Source organism: Ochlerotatus camptorhynchus, unplaced genomic scaffold (assembly GCF_037179485.1).
Source record: "Ochlerotatus camptorhynchus isolate MF236.1 unplaced genomic scaffold, CSIRO-AGI_Acam_v1.1 ptg000401l, whole genome shotgun sequence".
Lineage (NCBI taxonomy): Eukaryota > Metazoa > Arthropoda > Insecta > Diptera > Culicidae > Ochlerotatus > Ochlerotatus camptorhynchus.
This window is the reverse complement of record NW_027040887.1, coordinates 683,204-709,687: the sequence shown is the minus strand read 5'-3', so window position 1 is coordinate 709,687 and position 26,484 is coordinate 683,204. Positions and strand designations below refer to the sequence as shown.

At 40.4% G+C, this 26,484-nt stretch overlaps 1 protein-coding gene across 1 annotated transcript; it reads left to right on the top strand.

Moving 5' to 3' along the window:
* The first annotated feature begins 239 nt into the window (after positions 1-239).
* On the top strand, positions 240-1,673 carry LOC135710678 (uncharacterized). The gene has a single exon (XM_065233327.1). It carries the CDS (start codon positions 240-242, stop codon positions 1,671-1,673), a length of 1,434 nt encoding a protein of 477 aa, XP_065089399.1.
* The last annotated feature ends 24,811 nt before the right edge of the window (positions 1,674-26,484 follow it).

The window sequence follows — 26,484 nt, the reverse complement described above, 5'->3', positions numbered from 1 at the left end:
TCCACTGCTGTGGTGTGCGTTAAAGATCAGTACGGAGCGACACGACTAGCCAGAGCTTTACTAGATTCGTGTTCGCAATATTGCTTTATGAGCACCAATTTCTGTCAAAGGTTAAAACTTCAAGGATTCCCGGATTATTTGGCGGTCCAAGGAATTGGAGGATCAAAATCCATATCGCGAAGGAATGTCAAGGCATTCATCTTTCCCGATCTGGTGATATTTCGTCGTATACCGAAAACATGCCGTTCTATGTGCTACCAGAGTTGACAGCAACACTTTCCGTTCGAAAGGTCAGCACCGGTCAATGGATTCTTCCTAGCAGCATCGTGTTGGCAGACCCGCAGTTCAGTGATCCAGGACCCATCGATATCATCATTGGAGCGGAGTATTACTTTGATCTCCTTACCGATGGGCGCAGCAAGATATCGAAAACCGGCCCAACTCTGCAGAACACCGTCTTTGGCTGGGTCGTGTCTGGTCCCATTCCAAATCAACCAGTAAATCCGCCTCAAGCAGTGTTATATTCATGTACACTAGCGGACATCCAAGACCAGTTAGCACGATTTTGGGAGCTGGAATCCTGCAAATCCAGCAGCATCCATTCTGTGGAAGAGTCAGCGTGCGAAGCTGTTTTCGACGAAACAACAACACGGGACAGCAGTGGAAGATTTGTAGTGTCCCTACCGAAGAAGGAGTTCGTGATGCAGCAGCTTGGAGAATCTGAACTAATCGCTACTAAACGTTTTCTCGCCCTGGAAAGACGCTTGGAAGCAAATCCAGATCTGAAAGCTCAGTACCAGGATTTTATTCACGAGTACGAGCGGCTAGGCCATATGAAGCAAGTGGACATCAACGATTCAGATTTCCCGATATACTTTCTCCCTCACCACGCTGTATTCAAGCCGGACAGCACCACCACAAAACTGCGTGTGGTGTTCGATGCGTCTTGCAAAACTTCCACGGGCGTTTCCCTGAACGATGCGCTAATGGTCGGTCCAGTCGTGCAAGACGATCTTTTATCAATTCAGCTCCGTTTCCGCCTCCATCGAATAGCAGTTGTTGCAGACGTCGAGAAGATGTACCGAATGATATTGGTGTACCTGTTGGATCAACGACTTCAATGCATCTTGTGCAGAAACTCACCGAACGAGCCAATCCGTATCTACCAGTTGACTACAGTCACATACGGGACAGCGTGCGCACCTTACTTAGCTACCAAGTGTTTGCAGCGTCTAGCAGAGCTTGAGTCCGACAAGTATCCCGTTGCAGCGAAGGCGATGAAGAATGATTTTTACGTCGATGACATGTTGACTGGAGCCGATGACATCGAAGCCATTATCCGTTTGGTGAAGGAAATGGTTGAGCTAACCTCCTCGGGTGGATTTAACTTGAGAAAGTGGAATTCCAACTCCAGTGCTCTTCTGGCTGAGTTACCAACTCATCTCGTAGATGATCAATCTGCCTTGGACCTTGATATGTCGAACGCTCCTGTCAAAACATTAGGTTTGCTGTGGAATACGAGCACTGATTGCTTCCTATTTCGGTCACCCGTCTGGAATGCAGATGCAGTTATTACCAAACGAGTTGTACTTGCGGACACGGCTCGATTATTCGATCCTCTTGGCCTGGTGGGACCAGTCGTCATCATTGCGAAGATGTTCGTGCAAGAGTGAGTGAGTAGAAAGCGAGCAAGGATAGCTTTAGGAAGGTACAAATCAGTTTGATCATCTCTCTTTACCAAACTCTCCCCGGGATGGTGAGGGGTATTCCGGATGCAAGAGCGCACCTAGTTGTATCTTGCTGAGAAAAGATATTATCCAATAAACAATCTATATGCTTGGACGATTTAGTCCTATTTTATCATTGTTTTATCATAGCATCCCTTGCCACCTGTGGTTGTATTATGGTTTTGTGTTATTGTCATAAAATCATACCGTCAAATCGTCTATAAATATGTTTTATGACTACTTAATTAAAACTCAGACTTCATAGTTATAACGGTAGCTGTGAGGTGGTTCTGTATCACTACTTATAACTGAAGAATAAAACTAGCACAATACATGCAAAGTCTCATCGTCGCCCACTGGTCACCATAGCCGGTCGAACTCCAGACGAATCTAGAACCACACTACCGTTCATACTGGCGACATCGCTCTGATGAGACAACGAAACACTACCCTCAAGCTCCTCCCCTTTTCATATCCTTCGACAATGTGCCTCGAGTAAGCGGCGAGTACTCGGCCCAACTCCTACTAGACATAGAATTGAGTGAATTTTGTTACAAACAAAAAACAATGAATTATCGGCTCCGTAAAGCTAACGCAATTGAGCCTTACAAATAAACGAACTAGATGAAAAAAAATCAATTATCTTTAATGACATACTTTCCATGACCGATATAAAATTTGAAGCGCTCTTATACCTTCATTAAAGCCTCATTACAACTATCATCCTTATCAGAGGCCTGAGATTCACAGATAAGAAATATACTACATCAATAACAAAAAATAGTTTGAAAATTGTTACCAATATAAAACAGATACAAATCGATTCAGATACATGAAATGAAAACCCCTTCAGTTCTTTTGAGCACGATGAAGATGAGACGATATGAAACTCCTGAAGGATCTACAGTTATGGGCTCCCTCATATAGCATAAGGATGTGGATGAAGGAGCTCTTAAAAATATTGAACAAGCTGCTTTCCGATGCACTTCCGAAAGATCCACGAACCCTTCTTAAAACAACGCAGACAGTTTCACTAAATCTGGTTAGAGATGGCCAGTTTGGCATCACGGCTTTAAGCCTTGTATTGGAGTGGAGCCAATTCAAACAGGAGGATCGCTTGGAATGCTGACTTTTTGACAGGTTGCCAAGGTTTTTGTTTTGTTTTGACTCGCTGTACCTAGCTAGCTATAGATCTTAAATATAACTAGCTGTAGAGCTTAAATATAAATTAACGCTCACAAGATGGACTAGGAAATGGAAGACCGAGATCGTGAGGCAATGGATAATCTGTACCGCGTACACGACACACGGAAGCAATACTATGACGAGCACCTCAACGGTGATGTAGCAGAGAACGGCACGGCAACAGACCTTGGAGCACGTGCAGTAGACGACAGGCTACCGGCCCTTGATCTTCAAGAAGTTGAGGAAGAGATCGGTCGGCTGAAGAACAACAAAGCAACTGGTGTAGATCAACTTCCAAATGAGCTATTTATTAAAATACGGTGGTGAATGAGTTCGTGTATTTGGGCTCACTGGTGACCGCAAAAAATGGTACCAGCAGAGAAATTTAAAGACGCATTATGGCAGGGAATTGTGCCTACTTTGGACTCCGGAAGACGCCGCACGAAGTAGACTATCTACAAGACGTTGATTAGACCGTTGTTCCTCGACGGCCACGAGACCTGGGCTATGTTCGCGGAGGACCAACGCGCCCTTGGTGTTTTCGAACGGAAGGTGTTGCGTACCATCTACGGTGGAGTGCAGATGGATGACGGAACGTGGAGGAGGCGAATGAACCACGAAGTGCACCAGCTGCTGGGAGAACCATCCATCGTCCACATTGCAAAAATTGGGCGACTACGGTCGGCTGGGCACGTCGTAAGAATGCCGCACGACGACCCAGTGAAAATGGTTCTAGAAAGCGACCCAACAGGAACAAGAAGAAGAGGTGCGCAGCGGGCAAGGTGGATCGACCAAGTAGAAGGCGACCTGCGGTCCCTTCGCAGACTACGAGGCTGGCGAGTTGTTGCCATGGATCGAGTAGAGTGGAGACGACTTCTTCTTCGACTGATTGGTAAGGTAAAGTAAGTATTAAAAATGCTTTTAGGGGAGCCAATAAGCATTTCTTACATCTTGATTACAAGAGAAAATATGAGGATCGCTTGGCATGTTGACGTTTTGACGAGTTGCCAAGGTTTTTGTTTTGTTTTGATTCGCTGTACCTAATAAAACCAGCAAGCTAACTATAAAGCTTAAATATAACTTAACGCTCTCAAGTTGAACATGCAATCATTGAGTTTATGTTATGCTATAGAACTCCAATGTAGGAGAATATGTTGTACTGAGGCATTCTTAAGAAGCAGCAAGTTATAACGAAAAAAATGTCGCGGTATGAAAAACATTCACGCAAATTCAATTAATTACGCTTTAATTGATAGGCGATAAAACAATTCCATACATCTATGTATAATTAAATAATATGGGACTGGTTATTTTTAAACAGTAGTAACAGTTTTGTACTAAATAGACAATCTTTTAATGATTCTTTAATGTATGGGGCTAATGTTGACACATAAAAAATATCCCTTTATTTTAGGATTCATATGGCGCACTGAATGTGTGCTCCTATTTGGTATAATAATCACCATAAATATTGAACGGCATGCTCTAAAGCATATACAGATTGGTGAAAAATTGTAATAAAGTCGTCTTTTTTTCAATATACAACAATATTAGCTATTATTACAAACTGACATTGATCATGATTTCACATGAAACATCGGAAGAATAAAACCACAATAAAATATTTCTCAATACTAACTATCATCCAAATAAATCCAACTTAAAACCTGCGAGGTTGTCAAAATGTTTGTCGAATCATGTTTTATCAACTTCTTCAGGAGCGATTTATGCGGTTGTAATACAGTTTTATGGTAGTCATCAAAAGCATTGTTAAAACTTTCTGACCAGGAGGAGGTTGAATACTTTCATTTATTAAAGCCACGTGTAGAGTGTGATAAAACTGACATAAAACCTATGCTCATATCACATCATATAGTATGGCGTACAAAGTAGTGTTTTTGTTGAGTTGTGCTGTGAAAATAAATTAATAATTTCGTGTGAAATAGTGGCGTGTGCCGCGAAAGGATTATTCCAACGCGAGCTCGTGGTGTTTTTCTAACAGGATAAGTAGAGGAAAGGTTGCCTAGCAACTAGTTTTTGTTTAATTTTGTATTTTTCCCCCGGCGCGCTATTGCTTTAGTGTAGTGAGCTGTGGCGGTAAAATTTTATTTTGTTTTCTCCTCCCCTGTATATGTCTGCTGCTAACAGTGTTAGCGTTTAAGTTGGTAAAATGGATGTGTGTAATGTATGCGAGCAGTCTATTGCTATGAGTGGGCTCCCAGTTACATGTGTAGGTCCGTGCAATGGAACGTTTCATTTCGCTTGTGCGGCACTCACTAAGACTGCGGCGAGGCTTATAGCAGATAATGCAAATGTTCTGTTCAAGTGTGATAGTTGTCTATCAGATCAGAGTTGTGACGAGCAGAATGATCTGATCTCACGCGTCAAAAGGATAGAGGAAGAGATGAAAAAGGTTTTTCAACTCTCGGACTCGATCACTGACATGCGAGATCACATTGCTGCTCAGGTGGACATCGCGGTTAAAAGCGGGATGGCAGACATTAGAATAAATGAAAATGGTATTGAAAATTTAATTTGTGTTCATTTTTTAAAATTGATGCGGAAAACCAATTAGCTGTAAAGAATGATCATCGCAGTTCATCTAGGACGATTCAGTCAGAATCGGGCCAAAATACCAGACGCAAAAAACGTAAATTCGTAATTAGTAATAGTGATCATGATGATGATGTTGTTTTTCAAGAAAATGCGAGTTTTGCGGAAGTTGTAAAAAGACATAGTCATGCTAGTCAAAGTAAAACTAATAGTAACAGTAACAGTAAAATTAACAAACCAGATAATCGTAAGACTCGTCCGGTCATTGTGATTATACCGAAAGAGTCCAAACAACCTTGCGAAGATACGCGTAAGTTTTTGAAAACTCAGTTGGATCCAAAAACACACAAAATCAGTAATTTTAGGAATGGTAAAGATGGCTCCATTATTGTTGAGTGGGCAACAGGAGCAAACGAAAGTGATGTAAAAAATGGTATTGAAAGCAATCTGGGTGAAAAATATAGTGCTGTTGTTCCCACTTCGGTGCCAAGATTGAAAATAAGGGGGAATGAGCGATCAGTTTTCCTCCGATGTCTTCATTGACTACTTAAAAAGTCAAAATGAAGACATCGCTATAAATGATGTTAAAGTAGTGAACATGTTTGAAAATCCACGCTTCACTTATAACAAGTTTAGTGTTGTAATTGAAGTCGATGTCGAAACTTATAAATGTTTGTTATGTGCGAAAAAAGTAAATGTAGGGTTTGATCGGTGCTCGATAGTTCCCGCGATTAATGTGTTGAGATGCTTCAAATGTGGAGAATTTGGACACAAGAGCATGGATTGCAAAAATTGTGATAGATGCTCTAGGTGCAGCCAACAACACAAAACGTCGGAGTGTACGTCAACTGTATTGAAATGTATTAATTGTTTGAAAACGAATAAAGAACGAAAAATGAACTTGGACGTCAACCATGCCGCATTTAGCTCGGAATGTTTGCTTTATAAAAGACTTTTTGATCAGAAGAAAAGCAGCTTGCGTTTCAATAAATAGCAGCCAAGTTCCAGGAATGTGAATCAATTCGATTTTTTATACTTGAATATTGCGGGGTTGTCAACAAACTACGTAGCATTACGTCAGATTGTTGAGGAAAAACGTCCTCTTTTAGTTTTCTTATCTGAAACTCATATTGTAGAAACTGAAGCTTTTGATCAGTATAGTATTCCGGAATATATTGTTGCTGCTTGTTTATCACATTCTAGACACACTGGCGGTGTTGCTATTTATGTCAAAGAATCAGTTCAATTCAACCTTCGTACCAACGAAGTTATTGATGGCAACTGGTTCTTGGGCATTACAGTTGTACGTGGCATGAAGATGGGTAATTACGGTGTTTTGTATCATTCTCCCAGTTCTAGTGACCAGCGTTTTGTTGAAGTTTTAGAGAACTGGTTTGAGACATTCCTTGATTCTAGTAAATTAAATATATTGGCTGGTGATTTTAATATTAATTGGCGTGATAACCATAATTCGAATCATTTGAAGCGTTTAGCTGAGTTTTTTAATTTAAAGCAAACGGTAAATGAGTATACGCGTATTTCCAGGCACAGTAGAACTTTAATTGACCACGTTTATTCCAATTTTGATTCCATTTGTTCAGTTACGGATACTGATTTGAAAATAACCGATCATGAGACCTTAGTGATTAATGTCTTAGACCATGTTAACGATAACGATAATTTTGTAAAATTGAAGTGCTGGAGGAAATATTCGAAGCAAGCTGTTTCGAATCTTGTTGAGAGAAGCCTGGATTTTCCATTCGCGGCCGGTAACTTAGATGAATCTACAGCTGTTCTTAATAACGCTTTGAAAACGTGTACCAATCAACTAGTTGAGCAAAAGTTTGTTTCTTTGAAAAACTCGAACAGCTGGTACAATTTGGATCTTTTGCGTCTTAAACGGAAAAGGGACAAATTGTACAAAAAGTTTTGTAGATCTAATAATGACAATCATTGGACTAGGTACACAATCGCGCGTAATAAGTATTCACAATCGATAAAGAAAACTCGTTGTGAATATGTTCAAAGGAAGATTGATCAGCATCAAAACAACAGCAAAGAGTTATGGAAAATTTTGAAATCTTTATTAAAACCTAGTAATTGCAAACCGCGGTCCATAACTTTTAATGGCACATTAGAACAGTCAGAACAAGTAATTGCAGCTAAGTTTAATGATTATTTCGTAGATAGCGTTTCATTGATTAATCAATCTATTGAATTGGTCGATGAACCTGACGAAATAAAACAGCCAGTTAATAGTAGTTGTAGATTTGAAGTTTTTCACCCAATCACATTAGATGAACTTAGAGTTATTTGTTTTTTATTAGGAAAATCGGCTGGAGTAGAAAATGTTAATGCTAGAGTTATTCAAGATTGCTTTCATGTCATTGGCCACATCTTGCTGGGCCTTATTAATGAATCATTACAAACTGGACATGTGCCACAAATTTGGAAGGAATCCTTAGTGGTCCCTATTCAAAAAGTTGCTGGAACGATTAAAGCCGAAGAGTTTCGTCCCATCAACATGTTGCACACATTAGAGAAAATTTTAGAACTTGTTGTTAAAGGTCAGCTGTTGGAGTATTTAAATAGTAATAGTTTGTTGATACCAGAACAATCGGGATATCGGGAAGGTCATTCTTGTGAAACCGCGTTGAATTTGGTATTAGCGAAGTGGAAAAATAACTTGGAGTGTAAAGATACGATTGTTGCTGTTTTTTTGGATCTTAAACGCGCTTTTGAAACAATTTCTAGGCCCTTATTGTTAAGATCAATCAAGCGCTTTGGAATTACGAGTACTGCATATAAATGGTTTGAAAGCTATTTGTCTGACAGAACTCAACGGACTGTTTTTAATGATTCTGTTTCCAGTCCCGTGGGGAATAATCTTGGAGTGCCCCAGGGAAGTGTATTAGGGCCCCTGTTATTTATTATGTATATTAATGACTTGCGACGTGTTTTACGATTTTGCGACATTAATCTTTTTGCAGATGATACTGTGTTATTCATTGCAGCTAAGGATTTAGATGATGCCGTTTTACACTTGAATGAAGATTTGCGTTCTCTAAGTAGATGGTTGAAGTATAAGCAGTTAAAATTGAATACAAGTAAAACTAAATTTATGGTAATTTCGCGGAATCGAGTAAATGAGAACGTCTCTGTTGTAATTGATGATGAGACTATTGATCGCGTTCGGGAGATTAAATATCTTGGCGTGATTATTGATGACACACTTAAGTTCAACTCTCACATTGACAATGTCATCAAGAAAATTGCCAAGAAGTATGGAATTCTATGTCGACTGAAAAACGATTTAACTATTGCCAGTAAAATACAGCTATACAAATCAATCATCTCTCCTCATCTTGACTTTTGCCCTTCCATTTTATTTCTGTCCAATGCAACACAAATATCGAGATTACAGCGCTTGCAGAATAAAATAATGCGTTTGATTTTGAGATGTAATAGATTCACTTCCTCAACTTGGATGTTAGACGCCTTACAATGGTTGTCGGTGAAGCAAAGAATTGTATATTTGACTATGGTGTTCATTTTTAAAGTAGTTAACGGTTTGCTGCCTCGATATTTGTGTGATCGAATTGAAAGAGGAAGTGACTTTCATAGATATAATACTAGAAACGCGGTTGAAATAAGAACACCACATTTCTTGACTTGTGCTTCACAAAATTCATTATATTATAAAGGAATAAATGTTTTCAATTCGATGCCTAGACATATCAAACGTTTAGCAACACTTACAGAATTTAAAAGACACTGCATTTCACACGTTAAAACTGTCTTTTGAACAGTTATCCCGTGATTTTTTTATGAATTGACAAATTATGTATCTTGACGAAGTTATCTCTAACGGATTATTTTATATGGATAGCTGTCATAACGACTTTTTAATAATTATTGTAGCACTGCAAAAACTATTTCTGTTCGCCACGAGGGTGATGATGGATTTTTAATATTTGATTTTATAGTAGATTAATTAAAACAAAAAGTAGTCTACAAAGGTTTGAGCCTCGCGCGCGTATTACGGATATAGAGGACTGAATTTAACATTTGATAAAAAAAAATGCAATTTTGAAGCTTATTTGAAAGATACCTTGAGTTAGTAGTAAGTTTTCTGGCAAATGTTAGGGGTTCGTGAGCATTCCTGACATTGCTGAAAATTATGATAGCATCAGATTGCGGGGTTACTAGTGTAATAGGATGCTTTGTTGATTGTTCATTAACTCTTGATTGCTTGTAATACTTATGAATATTTTAGGTGGACAAAAAGGCGAACTAAGAGGTGGACGCCTGAGCTTTTCCACATTTATATCGCTGTGAAGCAACTGTAAACTTTAGAAGGAATCTATATCTGTAACTGAAACCAGTTCGATTTTGTTTGCCAACCTGGTTAAAATGTCATATTCAATTATCTTAAAGATAAATCGTCCAGCTCAAACCTTTGTAGGGGTAAGAGGTGGGACCATCATCATCATCATCAAAAGGCGACCTGCCGACACTTCGCAGACTACGAGGCTGGTGAGTTGTGGCCATGGATCGAGTAGAGTGGAGACGACTTCTTCTTCGACTGATTGGTAAGGTAAGGTAAGTATTAAAAATGCTTTTAGGGGAGCCAATAAGCATTTCTTACATCTTGATTACAAGAGAAAATATGAGGATCGCTTAGAATGTTGACGTTTTGACGGGTTGCCAAGGTTTTTGTTTTGTTTTGATTCGCTGTACCTAATAAAACCAGCAAGCTAACTATAAACCTATAGAATTCCAATGAAGGAGAATATGTTGTACTGAAGCATTCTTAAGAAGCAGCAAGTTATAACGAAAAAAATGTTGTGGTATGGAAAAAAAATCACACAGTATTAATAATTACGCTTTAATTGATAGGCAATAAAACAATTCCATACATCTATGTATAATTAAATAATATGTGACTGGTTATTTTTAAACAGTAGTAACAGTTTTGTACTAAATAGATAATCTTTTAATGATTTTTTAATGTAAGGAGCTAATGTAGACACATGAAAAATATCCCTCTATTTTAGGATTCATATGGCGCACTGAAGTTTTGCTCCTATTTGGTATAATAATCACCATAAATATTGAACGGCATGTTTTTTTTTTTTTTTCCTTTGGTTTGTTTTCCGTCGATCTTGTTTTCCGTGCTGAGCACCAATGCTACCGACGCCAGGAAGGCAGCTCCCACACCTGGACCCTACCTATCGACCCATCAACACATGAACCGGGGACCAACGGCTTTACTTCCCTTCCGAAGGAAGGCGTGATCAGAGATGTTATGCCTCAGAACATCCCGGCGGCGCCGACTGGGATTGAACCCAGGCCTGATGGGGTGAGAGGCAATCACGCTTACCACTACACCACCGGCGCCGCTCGAACGGCATGCTCTAAAGCATATCACAGATTGGTGCAAAATTGTAATAAAGTCGTCTTTTTTTTTCAATATACAACAATATTAGCTATTATTACAAACTGACATTGATCATGATTTCACATGAAACATCGGACGAATAAAACCACAATAAAATATTTCTCAATACTAACTATCATCCAAATAAATCCAACGTAAAACCTGCAAGGTTGTTAAAATGTTTGTCGAATCATGTTTTATCAACTTCTTCAGGAGCGATTTATGCGGTTGTAATACAGTTTTATGGTAGTCATCAAAAGCATTGTTAAAACTTTCTGACCAGGAGGAGGTTTAATACTTTCATTTGTTATAGCCACGTGTAGAGTGTGATAAAACTGACATAAAACCAATGCTCATATCAAGTTTTAATGATTGCATTAAAACTGGACCAATTGGCCATGACATGGCTTTATAGTGGTTGACAGGAGGTTGTTAGAGCAATGTGGTCGTATCAAATGCTTCTTCTTCTTCTTCTTTTTCGCATATCAAGCTTAGTGCTTATCGCATATTAGCTTATTGCGTGCTCTCAACTTAGTGTTCTAAATGCACTTCCACAGTTATTAATTGAGAGCTTTCGATGCCAATACCAATGCATGAATTTGTATACTGCGTGGCAAGCACAATGATACTCGTTGCCCAGGGATGTCGAGAAAATTTCTAACCCGAAAGATTCCCTCGACCGGACCGGGAATCAAACCCGCCGCCTCCGGCTATGAGGCCCCTTCGTATCAACTGCTATAAAACTTCAATAAAACAAAAAACTTTTGCTTGGGTAGTATCTAGCTCAGGCCACTATTGTAGAAAGTCATAACTGACAGAACTCGGAAAAATTAATAATTTTAGAGAAATACGACGCACGCTTGATACAGTTTGGGGAACATTGTTGACTGCTGTCAAATTCATGAGGCAATCTGAATATAATTCAAACCCATTTCTACATTCTGTGTGGTGCTTCCATACAAGCGAATTTCTAATCGTCACCTGTCTGCTGGGCGATCAAACTCGATGGCCTTTTATTTGTCTGGCGACTATCGTCTTCCGGTCGCCCGATCAAACACAATCACCAACCGAAATCTAAAAAACCGCACGCTGGACTACGACACGAAGAAAGATGATGATGATGGCCATTATGCGCTATCGATATTGATTTTAATAGCCCGGTAATGCTCTCTGCTACTTTGGCAACACATCGCCAATAATGTATTCTAATCTTATCTCAAACTGCCATCTTTCCTTCGCAAACTGTGTAAAGCCTTCGTTCCCACAGGGCATCAAGCGAGTCAGTGGCCGGGCGAAAATTTGCCGGATACCGGAGCATCTGCTGGTTTTAGGAGTTTAGGAAAAAGTTCGTACGACTGAGGTAGCGCTTGTTTTTGATGGCACGAGTCGACAACAACCGCCAGCTTGTACCCGCAAAGAGTGCTGCTTAGAGCTAATAAGCGATTAATTCCATTTTTTGGGAGCATGCATCGGGAAACTTTGCATGTAAGATTAGCATAAGACGGGATATAATGCCTACGTATGCCAAGCAAGACTAAAGCTGCTCAAATTGAGTTTGATGATATCTTTCGGTTTTCTACTGGACATGTTTATTAAATGTGTTTAGCCTAAAACCAAACACGAGACCGGTGGTGGTCTACTGAGTCTGATCCTTCAAAAAATGTACCAGTTCGAATGTTCGATAGTGATGTTAGATTACGATTTGATGGTTGCAAATTTCAAACCTCACGGTTCTTACGGCTGCGATTGTTAACAAAAAGCATCAAATTTGGGCCTACCATTGTGTGCACCCGGAATAACCGATTCTCAGAAATAGAGAAATCCAATCAAGCTTGTAACACCTAAAATAGACCTGGAGGCCAATGGGTGAATAGAACCATTTATTCTACTACACACCACACGAGAAGCCGATTAGTAGGTTTACCTCATTTCCTCCCGCGTCCCATCGCCAGACAACTGTGAGCTCGAGAAAGCTTATCGATTTCTGGGATGAATTATTATAAATCAATGATTTAGCAATAAAATCCCGGTCCGCGCGCGGTGCGGCGTAAGTCGAGAGTCGATTCCGAAGTGATGATTACAATATTCCGTGAGGCCGTTATTATCGATTCCCGCTTCGGCGTTGGGTTCATGGAGGAGGCTCACGAAAAGGGGGCGGTCAGGATCGTTGATTTCTCTCACCCGCAACCGAACCAATATTTTTCGTGATTTCTGCCAGCTCATGCTGCTGGTTGCTTATAGTTGCTAGTTGCTAGTTGCTGCTGCTGCTGTTGGCTTTCTTGTTCTCCGGTGATGAATGTTGGCTGCCGTGTTGGATGCCTTCCATCCTTTCTCGTTCTGTGCCTTCCTCCCGCGCTAATATTGTGTATATTTGCGCTGTAAAACGATTATAAACAGTCATTTATTAGGCGTTAGGCTCCAGCCTGTGTGTGCCCAAGTGAGCTTAACTAACCGAACTGGGTATGAATTTTTTTTTCTTGTGCACATTGATCCACTTCAGATCGTTCGCCATCGGCAGTTACAGGGGTAGGCGATTTAGAATTTGTTGGATCGAAGACCATCCCGTGCAAAAGTGTGTACACACTTAGAAATTATTACCGACTTTGGTCATTTTTACCGAACTTTCAACAGCTGGATTTCCTATAATCGCTAGTCCGTCCCATCTGTAAAAATCTGGAAATGAGGAAACGGCGTTCAAAGATCTTATAAGTTTTCTGATTTGACACTTATGTTGGAGCGATAAATTTAAAAATAAACGATAGAATGAAATTTTTATTTTATGGCTAAAATCTGAGTGGGACTGACTTGCGATTATATTTAACGTCAATGAGAAAATTAACCGCAAGTCAGTCACAATACCATGACGATGCTGCATTAGTTAGGCACAGTATTGAACAGTATAAAGATATCATGGACCCATAGAACGTTGTTGAAAGTTTCTGGATTTCTTCCACTGGTGAGTATGGGTCTTCATCAGACCAGAGCTTTTCATAAACGTGCTAAGTTCACCAGGCGATAAATCGATTCACATGAGCATGAGCATGAGCATGATTGACCGCCCACGGTTGCTACTCTGTTATTGCCAGACCAGCTGTAATTACACAGAGAACCAATAGACGATGCTTGGGACTAGCAATCATCCTCAATGTGTAAAAACTGGTGATCTCGAATTAGGCAATACCAGCGCCAGCCGCGCCTGAACGCAGGTCAAGAAAGGAATGGGTAGGAATGTGTTGACGTGACACTCGCTTTGATGGAAGCCGAGGAGTCCTCTGCGCTTCCACGAGGAATCACAGGGATGTTGGGTAAGAGGGTTGGGTTAGCAGCAGGGTTCGTTTTGGTAAACGATAAGCTGAATTGATGTCCTAACGGTCGTATAACGTGAAGGAGCTTGGGATTGAACCCACGGTCTTCTGCTCAGTAAGCAAAAACATTTGCCACTAGGCAGACGAGCTCCTTTTTAATCATTGACGAATCTTGAATGTGGATGGGCTTGAGATTAGACTCATGATGTTCTGCTCAGTAAGCAAAAACGGTTACTCTAAGGCCACCGAGCCTCTCGTATCACATTATAGCGTTACTCAAGTTTTTATAACTATTCAAACCCGGCACCGACGACAACGAAAAGTTTTACAAAATACACAATAAACAAGCGATCTTAAATACCATACGTTTTTAATATGAAAGGACCTGACGCCACGTTATTCTGCTCAGTAAGCAAGCCACTGCAACCGACGATCTTTCAAATCCGAAAACTAAAAGCTACGAAAGAGTACTTAGGTCTTCATTAAGTGCCGCTTTCACGAGACGTTCAATGTTTCGATTTTCTCTTTACGCATGGTTCAGACAATCATAACAAGCTTTGACCGACGTGACGATTGTTTAAGACCTGGTTAAACAAGCTATTCAAATGAAATTACGTTCTCGAATTTTACTTGGAATGTAATGAACAACATAAATACGCGGTAATTCATATTTTCAGCGGTTGATGTTTATCGATTCACATGAGAACTCAAAAATAAGGTCAATAAGAGTCATGATGAGTGACCAGCACCATGTTGGCCACACCAGAACATGTTCCGTGTATCCCCGGGGAAGTGGTAAATCATTTTTAAATCAAAATCCATCAAGCGATACGATTTGATGTAACATGAGAAACTGTCAAACTGAGTATCGTAAGAACTATATTGGCAACATCCGGACATGTTCCAGATACCCTAGGGGAAGTAGACAAAATCTGTCTCGAGACAAATCTCATGATGCGATGTGTTGTCTAACATTTCTAACATATGTTTTTCTAATGGGACTGACTTGCGGTTACTTTTCGCTGTGGGACAATTTGACTTGGTATTGTTTTTCATTTTTCTTGAACAAATCACGTTTTTCAATAGCACATCTCAAAAAACAAAGAACGATAAACTGAATAATGATGCTAACTCAAAATTGATAAAAATACAGATGGGACTGACTTCCGATTACCGGCAATGAACTGTTCGGTAAATATTTATAAGATGTAAGGCTTCGAGGAAAACTTCACCCCAATGTCAAGACGCGATTATTTAAACAAGGCTGTCAGAATTTTGAAATTACTGAAATTAAGTGAATCAGCTTTTGTTAGCCGGTCTACTTTAAAACCTTCATAAAACTTGCAATGTTTTTTTTTCCTTTGGTTTGTTTTCCGTCGATCTTGTTTTCCGTGCTGAGCACCAATGCTACCGACGCCAAGGAGCCAGTTACCACACCTGGACCCTACCTATCGATGCATCAACTCATGAACCGGGGACCAACGGCTTAACTTCCTTTGCGAAGGAGTTGTTATACCTCAGAACATCCCGGCGGCGCCAACTGGGATTGAATCCAGGCCTGCTGGGGTGAGAGCACACTTGCAATGTTAGTTGGAATTTTATTTTTTTACAAATGTAACCATTCAGTTTTGATTACCTAACTTTCCCAGAAGATTCTTCTCAAACCCCAAAGGCATTTTCTCCCGGATGACAGGAAGTTTCTTCTGACCTCACTCGAAAGATTCTTTCAATTTCGGAAGGTTTTTATTCCGCACACCAGTTGGAGCTTCCCCAATGGATAGTCCGAAGTGTCTCGATTTTTTCCCGGAAATTTCCTCCAGCTTCCCTTGGAGGTGTCTTTCTACTTCCCCCGTAAGATTTTTATAACAGTCACCAGAAGTTTCTTTTTTTTAATACTTAATTAGAGAGATTTTTAGGTCGTTGCCTAGTTCATCTCGTAACCCCCAGAAGTGTCTTTCAACTTTGTTCTATCTTTAATCGCGAAAATTCATCCGAATTATCATAGAAATTTCTGGCAGCAGCTTCCATCCGAAATGATTTCAAGCTTTCTCTAGAAAATTCCTTTGAACTTACCCACGAAGTTTTACAACTTCCACCGAAAGTTTCTTTCGAGTTGGAGTCATTATAGTTCCAAAAGTAACTTAAACCGACTTCTCCTGGAAGTTTTATTGGTACCCCACGGATGCTTCTTCGGTTATCTCCAGGAACACGCTTCAGAATTCCCCTAGAAGTCTTTCTGGATTCCCCTACAAGAGATTTGTGGATTAGCCAGAAAATTTCTCTGGACTTCCATCGGGAGAATTTTTCTGACATCCCCGGGAGTTTCTAAACATCGTGAGAAACAAATTGGTATAAACTTCTTAAGAAAATTGAAAAAGAAACATCCGAAAATTGAAATCGACTTCTGTGAGAAGTTGGAAAAAAGCACCGGGAAAAGTGGTTCGAAAACATTCCGAAGAAGACAGGTGGCAATTTTAGAGAAAGAAAGCCATAAGATCCATATAAGGTTTGACATCCCTTATATGGATTTTACGGCTTTTTTTTTTCTCTAAAATTGCCACCTGTCTTCTTCGGAATGTTTTCGAACAACTTTTCGCGGTGCCTTTTTCCAACTTCTTACGTAAGTCGATTCCAATTTTCGGATTTTTCTTTTTCAATTTTCTTCAGAAGTTCATACCATTTTGTTTCTCACGATGTTTATTTTAACGTCTCCCAGACGGTTCATTCATCTTCCCGCTCCAGTTCTTTACGATTCCTTCCGAAAATATGATTTCTTGTAAAATTTAATATATATTAAAATGTTGTAAATATGTTGTAAAAAATTGTTTCTCGGAAAATCGAGTCATATGATTAATGTCTCTAATGTCGATCTGAATGTCCCCTAGATTGAACCCATACATAAATATAGATGGAAAGATTTTTTTGATATTTTCTCACTTGCAACCAAAAATATCCATTTGTTTTGTCCAGATGACGCATTGTTCAAAGAAAAAAAAAAATTATTATTGGAAATTTTTATCGATCGGCCCAATTTTTCGATCCATAGGCCAACATTAGAGCCATTTCCCTTAGTCCCCGGAATCTTGAAATAGGGGAAATGTATCTTAGAACAGTTGGATATTTATGTAATTTTCAATAGTGACCTATTGAAAATGGATATAGTGTTCACTTTATCACATTCGTAAAAAAAAATCCAATCGATTGGCTTGTTTAGAATTAAAATCCGTCTGCTGTTTACAGAGTTATAAGCGGTCAAACCCTGACCTCTTTTCGTAACGCGGTCGTTTTTGGTTTTTGAAATTGCACCCCCAAAATGTTGCCGAAAGACGTAATCCTACGTCAAAAACTCCTCTCAACCGAAATTATTTCCAACCATGCAAATTCCCCCAAACGAGCAGCAGCGTTTAGCCCACGCGCATTCGTATTTGATAAATAGCAACACCGTGTTACTGAAACAGACTATTAGTCAATGTAAACATTTCCCCCTTGCGATAACCCAACCAACACCTCTACAACAGCCTCCAGTGCAGCCCCATTCGGTGCAGCCTGTAGTGCAGCAGTCACTAATGCAGCCGCTTCCGGTGCAACAGCCTTCAGTACTGCAGCCTTTTGTGCAGCAGTCTCTGATGCAGCCACTTTCGGTGCAGCAGCCTTTCGTGCAGCAGCATTCAGTGCAGCCTTTAGTGTGTCAGTCTCCGGTACAGCAGCTTTTCGTGCAACAGCCATCAGCGCAGTAGCCTTCAGTGCAGCAGCTCTCAGTGCAGCCTTTAGTGCGTCAGCCTCCAGTGTATCAGCCTTAAGTGCAGCCATTATTGCACCAGCCTTCAATGCAGCAGCCTCCAATGCAGCAGCATCCGATGCAGTAGCCTTCGGTGGAGCAGCCTTGGGTGCAGCAGCCTTCGGTGCAGCAGCCTTCGGTGCAGCAGCCTTCAGTGAAGCAGCCTCCGATGCAGCAGCCTCCAATGCAGCAGTCTCGGATGCAGTTGCCTCCTATGCAGCAGCCTTCAGTGATGCAGCCTTCAGTACTGCAGCCTTCAGTGCTGCAGCCTTCAGTGCTGCAGCCTTCAGTGCTGCAGCCTTCAGTGCTGCAGCCTTTAGTGCTGCAGCCTCCAATGTAGCAACCTCCGATGCACCAGCCTCCGATGCAGAAACCTTCAGTGCTGCAGCCTCCAATGTAGCAGCCTTCAGTGCAGTAGCCTTCAGTGCAGTAGCCTTCAGTGCAGTAGCCTTCAGTGCAGTAGCCTTCAGTGCAGTAGCTTTAAGTACAGTAGCCTTCAGTGCAGTAGCCTTTAGTGCAGCAGCCTTCAGTGCAACAGCTCTCAGTGCAGCCTTTAGTGCGTCAGCCTCCAGTGTATCAGCCTTTAGCGCAGCCATTATTGTAGCAGACTTCAATGCAGCAGCCTCCGATGCAGCAGCCTCCGATGCAGCAGCCTCCGATGCAGCAGCCTCCGATGCAGCAGCCTCCGTTGCAGCAGCCTCCGATGCAGCAGCCTCCGATGCAGCAGCCTCCGATGCAGCAACCTACGGTTGGTGATCTCCCGATATCTTCGGAATTAATTGAATCACTTAGGAATGCACTGAATATTTTCAGAAATGTTCGTAATTACTTTGGAAAAGTTCATGATCACTTTGGAGGGTACTGAATCATTTCGGAAAGTACTAAATCACTTTAAAAACTTCGGATTCACTTCAATAAGTACTAAATCACTTCAGAAAAGTTTGAAATCACTCCGGAAAGTACTGAATCATTCTAGATTGTTTGTAATTACTTCCGCAAGTACCTAATCCCTTTGGAAAGTGCTGAATCACTCGAGGAATGTTTGAAATCACTTCAAAAAGTACTGAATCACTGCAAAAAAGAAATTGCGCTCTTCGGATAATGTTGAATCATTTCCGAAAATTTCTGATTTACATCGGAAAGTACTGAATTATCCCAGAATGTTTGTAATCATTTCCGCAAGAACGGAATCAATTATTTCCGATTGAATCAGTTAGGAATGCACTGAATCACTTCAGAAATGTTTGAAATAACTTCAAAATAATACTGAATCACTTCAGGAACGTTTGGAATCACTTCGTAAGTACCGAATCGCTTCAGAAAGTTCCTAATCACTTTGAACAGTATTAAAACATTTCAGAAAATACTGAATCACTTCAAGAATGTGTAGAATCACTCTGAAAAGTACTAAATCGTTCCGCATAGTTTGTAATCACTTCTGAAAGTACTGAATCACTGAATCACTTCGAAAAGAACTGAATCACTTTTGAAAAGTTTAAAATCACGTCTGAAAATACTGAATCACTTCAGAAAAGCTCGGAAAATTCTTCGGATAGTATTGAATGACTTAAGAAAATGTCCGAATCTCTTTGGAAAATACTTAATCTTGCCAGAAAGTTTGTAATCGCTTCCGTAAAAACTCAATTCTCGCAAGTTTGCAATCACTTCCTCAAGAGCTGAATCACTTTGTAATAACTGAATCACTTCAGAAAAGTTTGTAATACCTTTAGAAAAAATTGAATCACGTTGGGAAACACAGAATCATATTAAAAAAGTTTAAAATTTCTGAAAGACTTTAGCAAATCTCGGAATCAGTTTGAAAAGTACTGAATAACTGCAGAATAGCTTAAGAAAGTACTGAATCACTTCGGCGCCCATGGTGAAGTTGTAAGCGTCATTGTTTCTCATCCCAAAAGGCCTGGATTCAATCCCAGTCGACGCTGCCGGGATTTTCTGAGGCATACAATCTTCACGCCTTCCATCGGAAGGGAAGTAAAGCCGTTGGTCCTCTGTTTATGAGTTGATGGGTCGAAAGGTAGGGTCCAGGTGTGGGAGCTACCTCCCTGGCGTCGGTAGCATTAGTATTCAGTACGGAAAACAAGATCGACGTAAAAAAAATCAAAAGAAAAAACGACCGCATTATGACGTAGAACCACGCAAAATTGATGTTTGGCATGTATTTTTGACTATTAAACTTATTATTATGAATGAGGCGGGGCAGAACGTATCTTTTGTGCAGAATATGTAAAAAAGGATGGACTTTGGATGTTAATCTAATTGCACGCATACACCCAACCGGTGGATGTAAGATTCGCTTACAATTATGTGGGATTCATCATCAGAGGATGTAAGTGGAGACCGCATGAACCGAGGATGCGATATACCTAGCTGCGGTCCAATGCAAGAAAATTGGAGACCGAAAAATGTAGAGTGTATTAGTGAGTGAAATTAATTATGTCGAAAAAAAAAGGAAAAAGGTTGTCGACTGGACTCGAACAACGAACGTTGCGATTATCAGACCTGTGCTTTCTCCACTGCTCTCTCCATGCTTCTGAATAAGGATAGCCTAAAAGCAAACAAGAAGCGCTCATTTCCTCTCACATTCGACTTCGTATGCTTTTTCTGCTGGAGAGATTGGAGGCAAGGGTGTGCGTCGTTCTACCATGTCATACATAAAAATCAAGGCAAATGCTTGCTTGTGTAGGTGAAAGCACAGACAGAACACGAAATAAAAAAGGCAAAAAACCATTACATCGCCTGCAAGGTCAACTTCTAACATTCGCTGCGATGTTCATGAACAGAGGATGATAGGAACTGGAACTAACATTCATTGTAATAGATTTTTGGTTTGCGTGTAGAGGTACCAGATATGTTTTACAGTCAATTGTTGGTAATCCATCGAGTGCATGTCTCCAGTTAAGCAATTGTTTTTTGAAAATGTTGGCTCTCCATGTAAAAAATTAATTGATTATACATAATTGTGGTTTGCTTAAAATTTATTTCCCGAAAAAAAAAATGATCGTCAAAGTCCATGTCTTTTTGGCTTATTCACAGCAAAAAAATAATTTTGATATCACGTCAAAGTGGATGCACTACAATCATGTCGAAAATATGGTGTAATATTACTTGCTAAAAAGGACAAAATTATCATTAATACAATGCATGAACGGACATTACGCTGCTTTTACTGCATTTGTTTATTTATGTGGTCATAAAAATTACATGAAATTTTCGACATGATTGTAGTGCATCCACTTTGATGTGATATCAAAATTATTTTTTTGCTGTGTTGTTCAGGGGGGAGGGAGAGAGGTTGTTGTTAAGGGGGAGGGGGTGTAACATGCATATTTTGTCATTCTCATTCCTCATTGTGGTGGTCACGCCGTGATCAACCTTTAGCCGCTGACTTAGTCCTGCTTGCTGCAGGACCTAGTGCCACGCCGTCCGAAGCGGTAATGAGCAGAGGCAGGAGAGCAGTGCTGTTTTATATCTTTTCAGGTTCAAGCAGAATGATGTGCAACCAAGTGGTATTCGTTTATGATGACTGGGTTTGGGAAAAAGGCTTATTTCATGAAAACAGTGATAAAATTGTTATTTGGATATTTTCAAAAGTTTAATTACAGAAAAATTGGAAAAATATTTAATTCAGACGGTTCGTAATGTAATATACTATCGATTGGCGTATTTGGATTTTAATTTCATTTATAAATGACAAAGTTACAAGCGTTCAAAACCTAACACTCCTTCACCACACATATTTTTTGATTTGCACCCCAGTATAGTTGGCAAAGACGTAGTTCTACGTCAAAAAAACTTCAGATAGTACAGACATAAGTAAGGATGAGAATGATTAACCACTCGCGGTTGCTACTCCGTTATTACCAGATCACCTGTATTACATAAAGAAACAACAAACGATGCGACATGATTTTTTTGATAGTTTTTCAACAGGATTCACTTAAGGGAGTATTGATTCCTATCGCTAGGCCAAATCAGTACTCAATTGTGACACATTGGAAAAAGATTTTGGCAACATAGATGAAGTACAGTCAACTCTCCACAACTCGATGTCCACTAACTCGATATCGAGTTATAGAACCATAGGAAAAATGAATGTCATGGCTACTGCGATAGAGAATTTGAATGGGATTGTTATTCTTTAACTCGATGGTCCCTTCAATATCGCGTTGTGGAGATTGCACTGTAGTTATGTTTCTAAAAACGAGATCTATCTGAACTGACTTACATTGAATTAGGAAAAAATGGAATCACGTTGGAAAAGTTTAGAATCACTTCAGAGAGTCTGAATAACTTGAGATTATGAGCTTAGGATCACTTTAGAAAGTACTGGACCATTTCAGAAAAGTTTGAAAATACAGAATCACTTGAAACAGTACTGAATTTTACAAACTCAGCTCATAAAATGTTTAATAACTTCAGAAAAGCTTGAGTTCAGTAGGGAGAATGTTGAATCTCTCAAGGATAGACTAACTTCCGAAAGTGTTAAATTTGCTGAACTGATTTAACACTTTCGGCAGTAATCCCACGAGCTCTTGGGAACGCCTGAAACAAGAACCTGACATAAACGTGAAAAACAGGCACTGAAATAGTAAACGTATTGCCTATTAAGGCTTCCAACGGTAACATCAATTGTAACCAGTGTGCTTTAATGAGTCATTTTCATATGAGTATGAACTGCCATCTGCCTCATCATTCACTGTCTTGTGTGAGTCTGAATGATTGAGAGGTAAACGGTGTGAGTCGCCTGTTCGTGAGTGACTGAATGTTTTTGTTGGTCCTTTACCGTTTGGTACAAACGGTCTGCACAGAGCAATGGATTGAATCGAGTTGGTTTTATCACAGGTGGGCAGGAGCTCATGGTCTCCCAGTGTTGGTGAGTTCTTTACCGTTAATGTTCACGAAAAGTTCACTATTTTTCCATACAGAAATTCAAAACAAAAAAATTTATGGGTGGATTTGGACAGTTTTTGACCTGTTTCATACGACCGGAAGGTGTATGCTGGTCACAAATACTGTGTTAAACTGATTTCCTACGCAATTATTCAACTTTTGAGGTGAATTTCGCTAATAAACACAAGGAGCATTTCTTATAGCAAAACTTGCCATAACAAAATGGGAATAGTTTATTTTAAACTAACTAACTAACACTTCTTCCTTGTGTGTCACCTTTGATGAAGCTCCTAGGGATTGAATAGTTCAGTGCCTTCACACTCAGCCTAAGCAGTCAATAATTTTACGTTCTGATTGTAAACATCTCTGGTTGTTATTTCTCTCTTCGGAGACCTTCCTCATAAACAAATGAATAAAAGGTTGTTCAACTTCAGATACGAACTGCAGCATACGTATGTATGTATGTGTATATGTATGTATGTATGTATGTATGTATGTATGTATGTATGTATGTATGTATGTATGTAAGGTAGCCACCATCCCTTCGAAGATCTTGTCTTATATGCAGCTCCACTTAATAGATAAATTTGAGCTACCGATCTGAATTCACAATATCGCTGTATGAAGGGCAAACACGGAGGGGTGGACCCGTAAGCAGAGGCACTTACGCGAAATCCACAGGAATTTAAGAATCCCCTTCCAATGATACGATCCAACAAAGTGAATAACGCAATTAAGCTTCCTACAGGATGGTTTGTTAAAAAGGGCGTGTCAATCTCCCTGAAATTGTTGGAGTAGAATTCACACCATCACAATCGAATCGGGACGATAAAGAAAATGATAGTGTTTATTCGTCCAGTTCCAACTCAAATGATACCCTGATGCTCCCTAGTATTAGTAAAATTCTTCTTTATTTTGATTTGTTATGTGGTTTACAATTGCTAATACAGGGCAAGAGGTTAGCCAGAATGGCTCTTCATCTTTGGTGAACTTTTTGATATTGTGTTGTACATGTTGTTTTTAACTGTGTAATGTTTTTCAATTTTCTTCTTGTGAAGTATGTTGTTTGAATGCATTAATTTGTTATTCTACCTACTTGAGTCAGCTCTCCGTAACTCCAGTGTCTGAAGACCAACCAGGCGGTGGACCTCAGAATTTCTAGTCTAGACTGTTAAGTATCATTCTCAGGATCTTGTTTTGGATCCTTTGGAGTTTGAGGTGATGGCATTTGGCGCAACTATCCCAGATTGGCATCCCGTATTCTATTACGGGAAGGATGATTAGTTAGTAGACAGCTAGCTTATTTTTCAGGGACAGGGTACACCTCCTATTGATGCGTGCATACAACGATCTTATCAAGATTTTGCACTTGGTTTTGGTTTTGTCAACGTGCTCCCTAAAAAGAAGCTTGCTGTCTAGTGTTAGCCCGAGGTACACGACCTCTTTGACCCTTTCCACCACTGAGCCGTTTAAACAGATCTTATTATTCTCAGACGGAACAAGTCTGGTAGATTTTGAGTGTGGATCTTTGCCGCGTTGATCGGATCTTCCAACTGTTGAAATATTCAGACAGGACGTCCAGGCCTCTCTGAAGTTTGGCAGTCAGAGCTCCGATGACCCTACCCTTGTAGAGAATGGATGGATGTGTCATCTGCACATCCAGAGACAACGATCCACCATCAGGGAGAGCCGGCATATCGGAGGTGAACAGGTTGAATAGAATGGGGCCAAATATGCTTTCTTTGTGAACCCCGGCACCGATGTTGAAAGCATCCGATGTGATGCTATTCAGAGAGACTCGGAACGTCCTCTCCGATAGGTAGTAGTTTATTATCTTCACTAGGAAGATTGGAAGACCGTACTGCTGCAATTTGAACACCAGGCCAACATGCCAGACATTGTCGAACGCTTTTTCAACGTCCAACAACGCCATGGCAGATGTTTTCGAAACAGACTTGTTCCGTCTGAGAATGTTTGTCACTCGAGTCAGCTGGTGGACGGTCGAACGAGCTTTCCGAAAACCAAACTGTTCCTCGAGTAAGATGTTGTTTTGTTGGGCAGATGTTAGGAGCCGGTGGTAGACTGCTCTTTCGAACAGTTTTGATAACCCTGAGAGAAGGCTGATTGGTCGATATCTTGAAGGAGAGGACGGATCCTTTCCAGGTTTCCGGATGGGTATGACTTTAGCTGACTTCCAACACGAGGGGAAGTAGCCAAGTCTGAGGCACTGATTAAAAATCATTGCCAGATTGTTGTAGAATCTGAAACTCAAGTGTTTGAGTTCCAGATTCAGGATGTTGTCGAAACCTGGGGCCTTCATGTTTTTAGATGATTTGATAAAGGCCAACAGTTCGTCAGCAGTAACCTCAGATTCCTCTGGAAAAATGTTAGGAATCTGATGAAGATTGGTTGCTTTTTCAGCAACCTCAGATTCATGAGGGCTGACGATGTTTTGTCCGAGATTATGGGAGCTGACGAAGTGTTGACCTATCGCGGCAGCCTTCTCTTCAGGAGTTATCAGATGAACCACTGGGTCACCGGGACGATCCAGTGGGTTCAGTGGTGGAATTGGTCTTGACTTATTTTTAAGGATTTTCGTTAGTTTCCAGAAGGGCTTTGCACAATTTGGGAGAGAGCGGATCTTGTTAGCAAAATCTTGATTTCTGAGGTCCACCACTTGGATGGTTTTTGTAAGACGATTGCAATGGGTCTTCAAGACACGTAAACCAGAACGCTGGTATTGCCTTCGGATGGAGTTACGGAGTCTGATGAGATCTTTGGTAATTTTATCAAGGTTCAGAGTATTGCTCACCTGTCTGGATACTGGCACGTGTTGTTCCCTGGCCCGGGATATCGCCTCCTCGATGGAACGCAGACACCGGTCAACGTCTTCGGGCGTCTCTGGAAGGACACCGTAGTCGACAGTGGAGTCGACACAGTGTTGGAACTGCTCCCAGCTGACACGATGGTAGTTGCGTCGGGAAGCTTGGATTCGGTTGACAAATGAGCCTACTTCGGCCACCACCGGATAGTGGTCCGAACTCAGCTCCTGATGGGTCACAGGTAGCGAGATGCCCCTGATGCTCCCTCCCAACCCAGTATTTGTTTATATGATGAAAGTTTATGTAATGGAGAAATGAAATGCATCAGAACATTAAATATGAAATGATGAAAATAAATTTATATGGATAAATAAGTTGATATTCCGCAATGAAAATAATAATTATTTCACATACAATATGATGCAGCTCAATGTCTCGTCAGCTCTCAATGTAAGGAAGATGTAACCCTGAAATTTCCAGGTTATATTACGCAAATACAAATTTTTAGCTCGAATGATACTTGATATTATTGTGTTGTGTTATGTTGTGGGAGAGCTTGGGATTAAACCCATGATATTCTGCTCATTAAGCAAGACCGATCCCTCTAGGCTCTAGGGTTATCGAGCATCTTGAAACCACAACACGGCCATCCACGGCGTCTTAAAACCACATGCACGGCAAAACATGATTAAACTCTCAATTGGTATGTAACGAACAAAAGAAATACGCAATAATTCATATAGTTTCAGCGGCTGATGGTTAA

Bases quoted from the DNA above. Each gene is read 5' to 3' on its own strand.
- LOC135710678 (XM_065233327.1), top strand. From the start codon at position 240: ATGCCGTTCTATGTGCTACCAGAGTTGACAGCAACACTTTCCGTTCGA.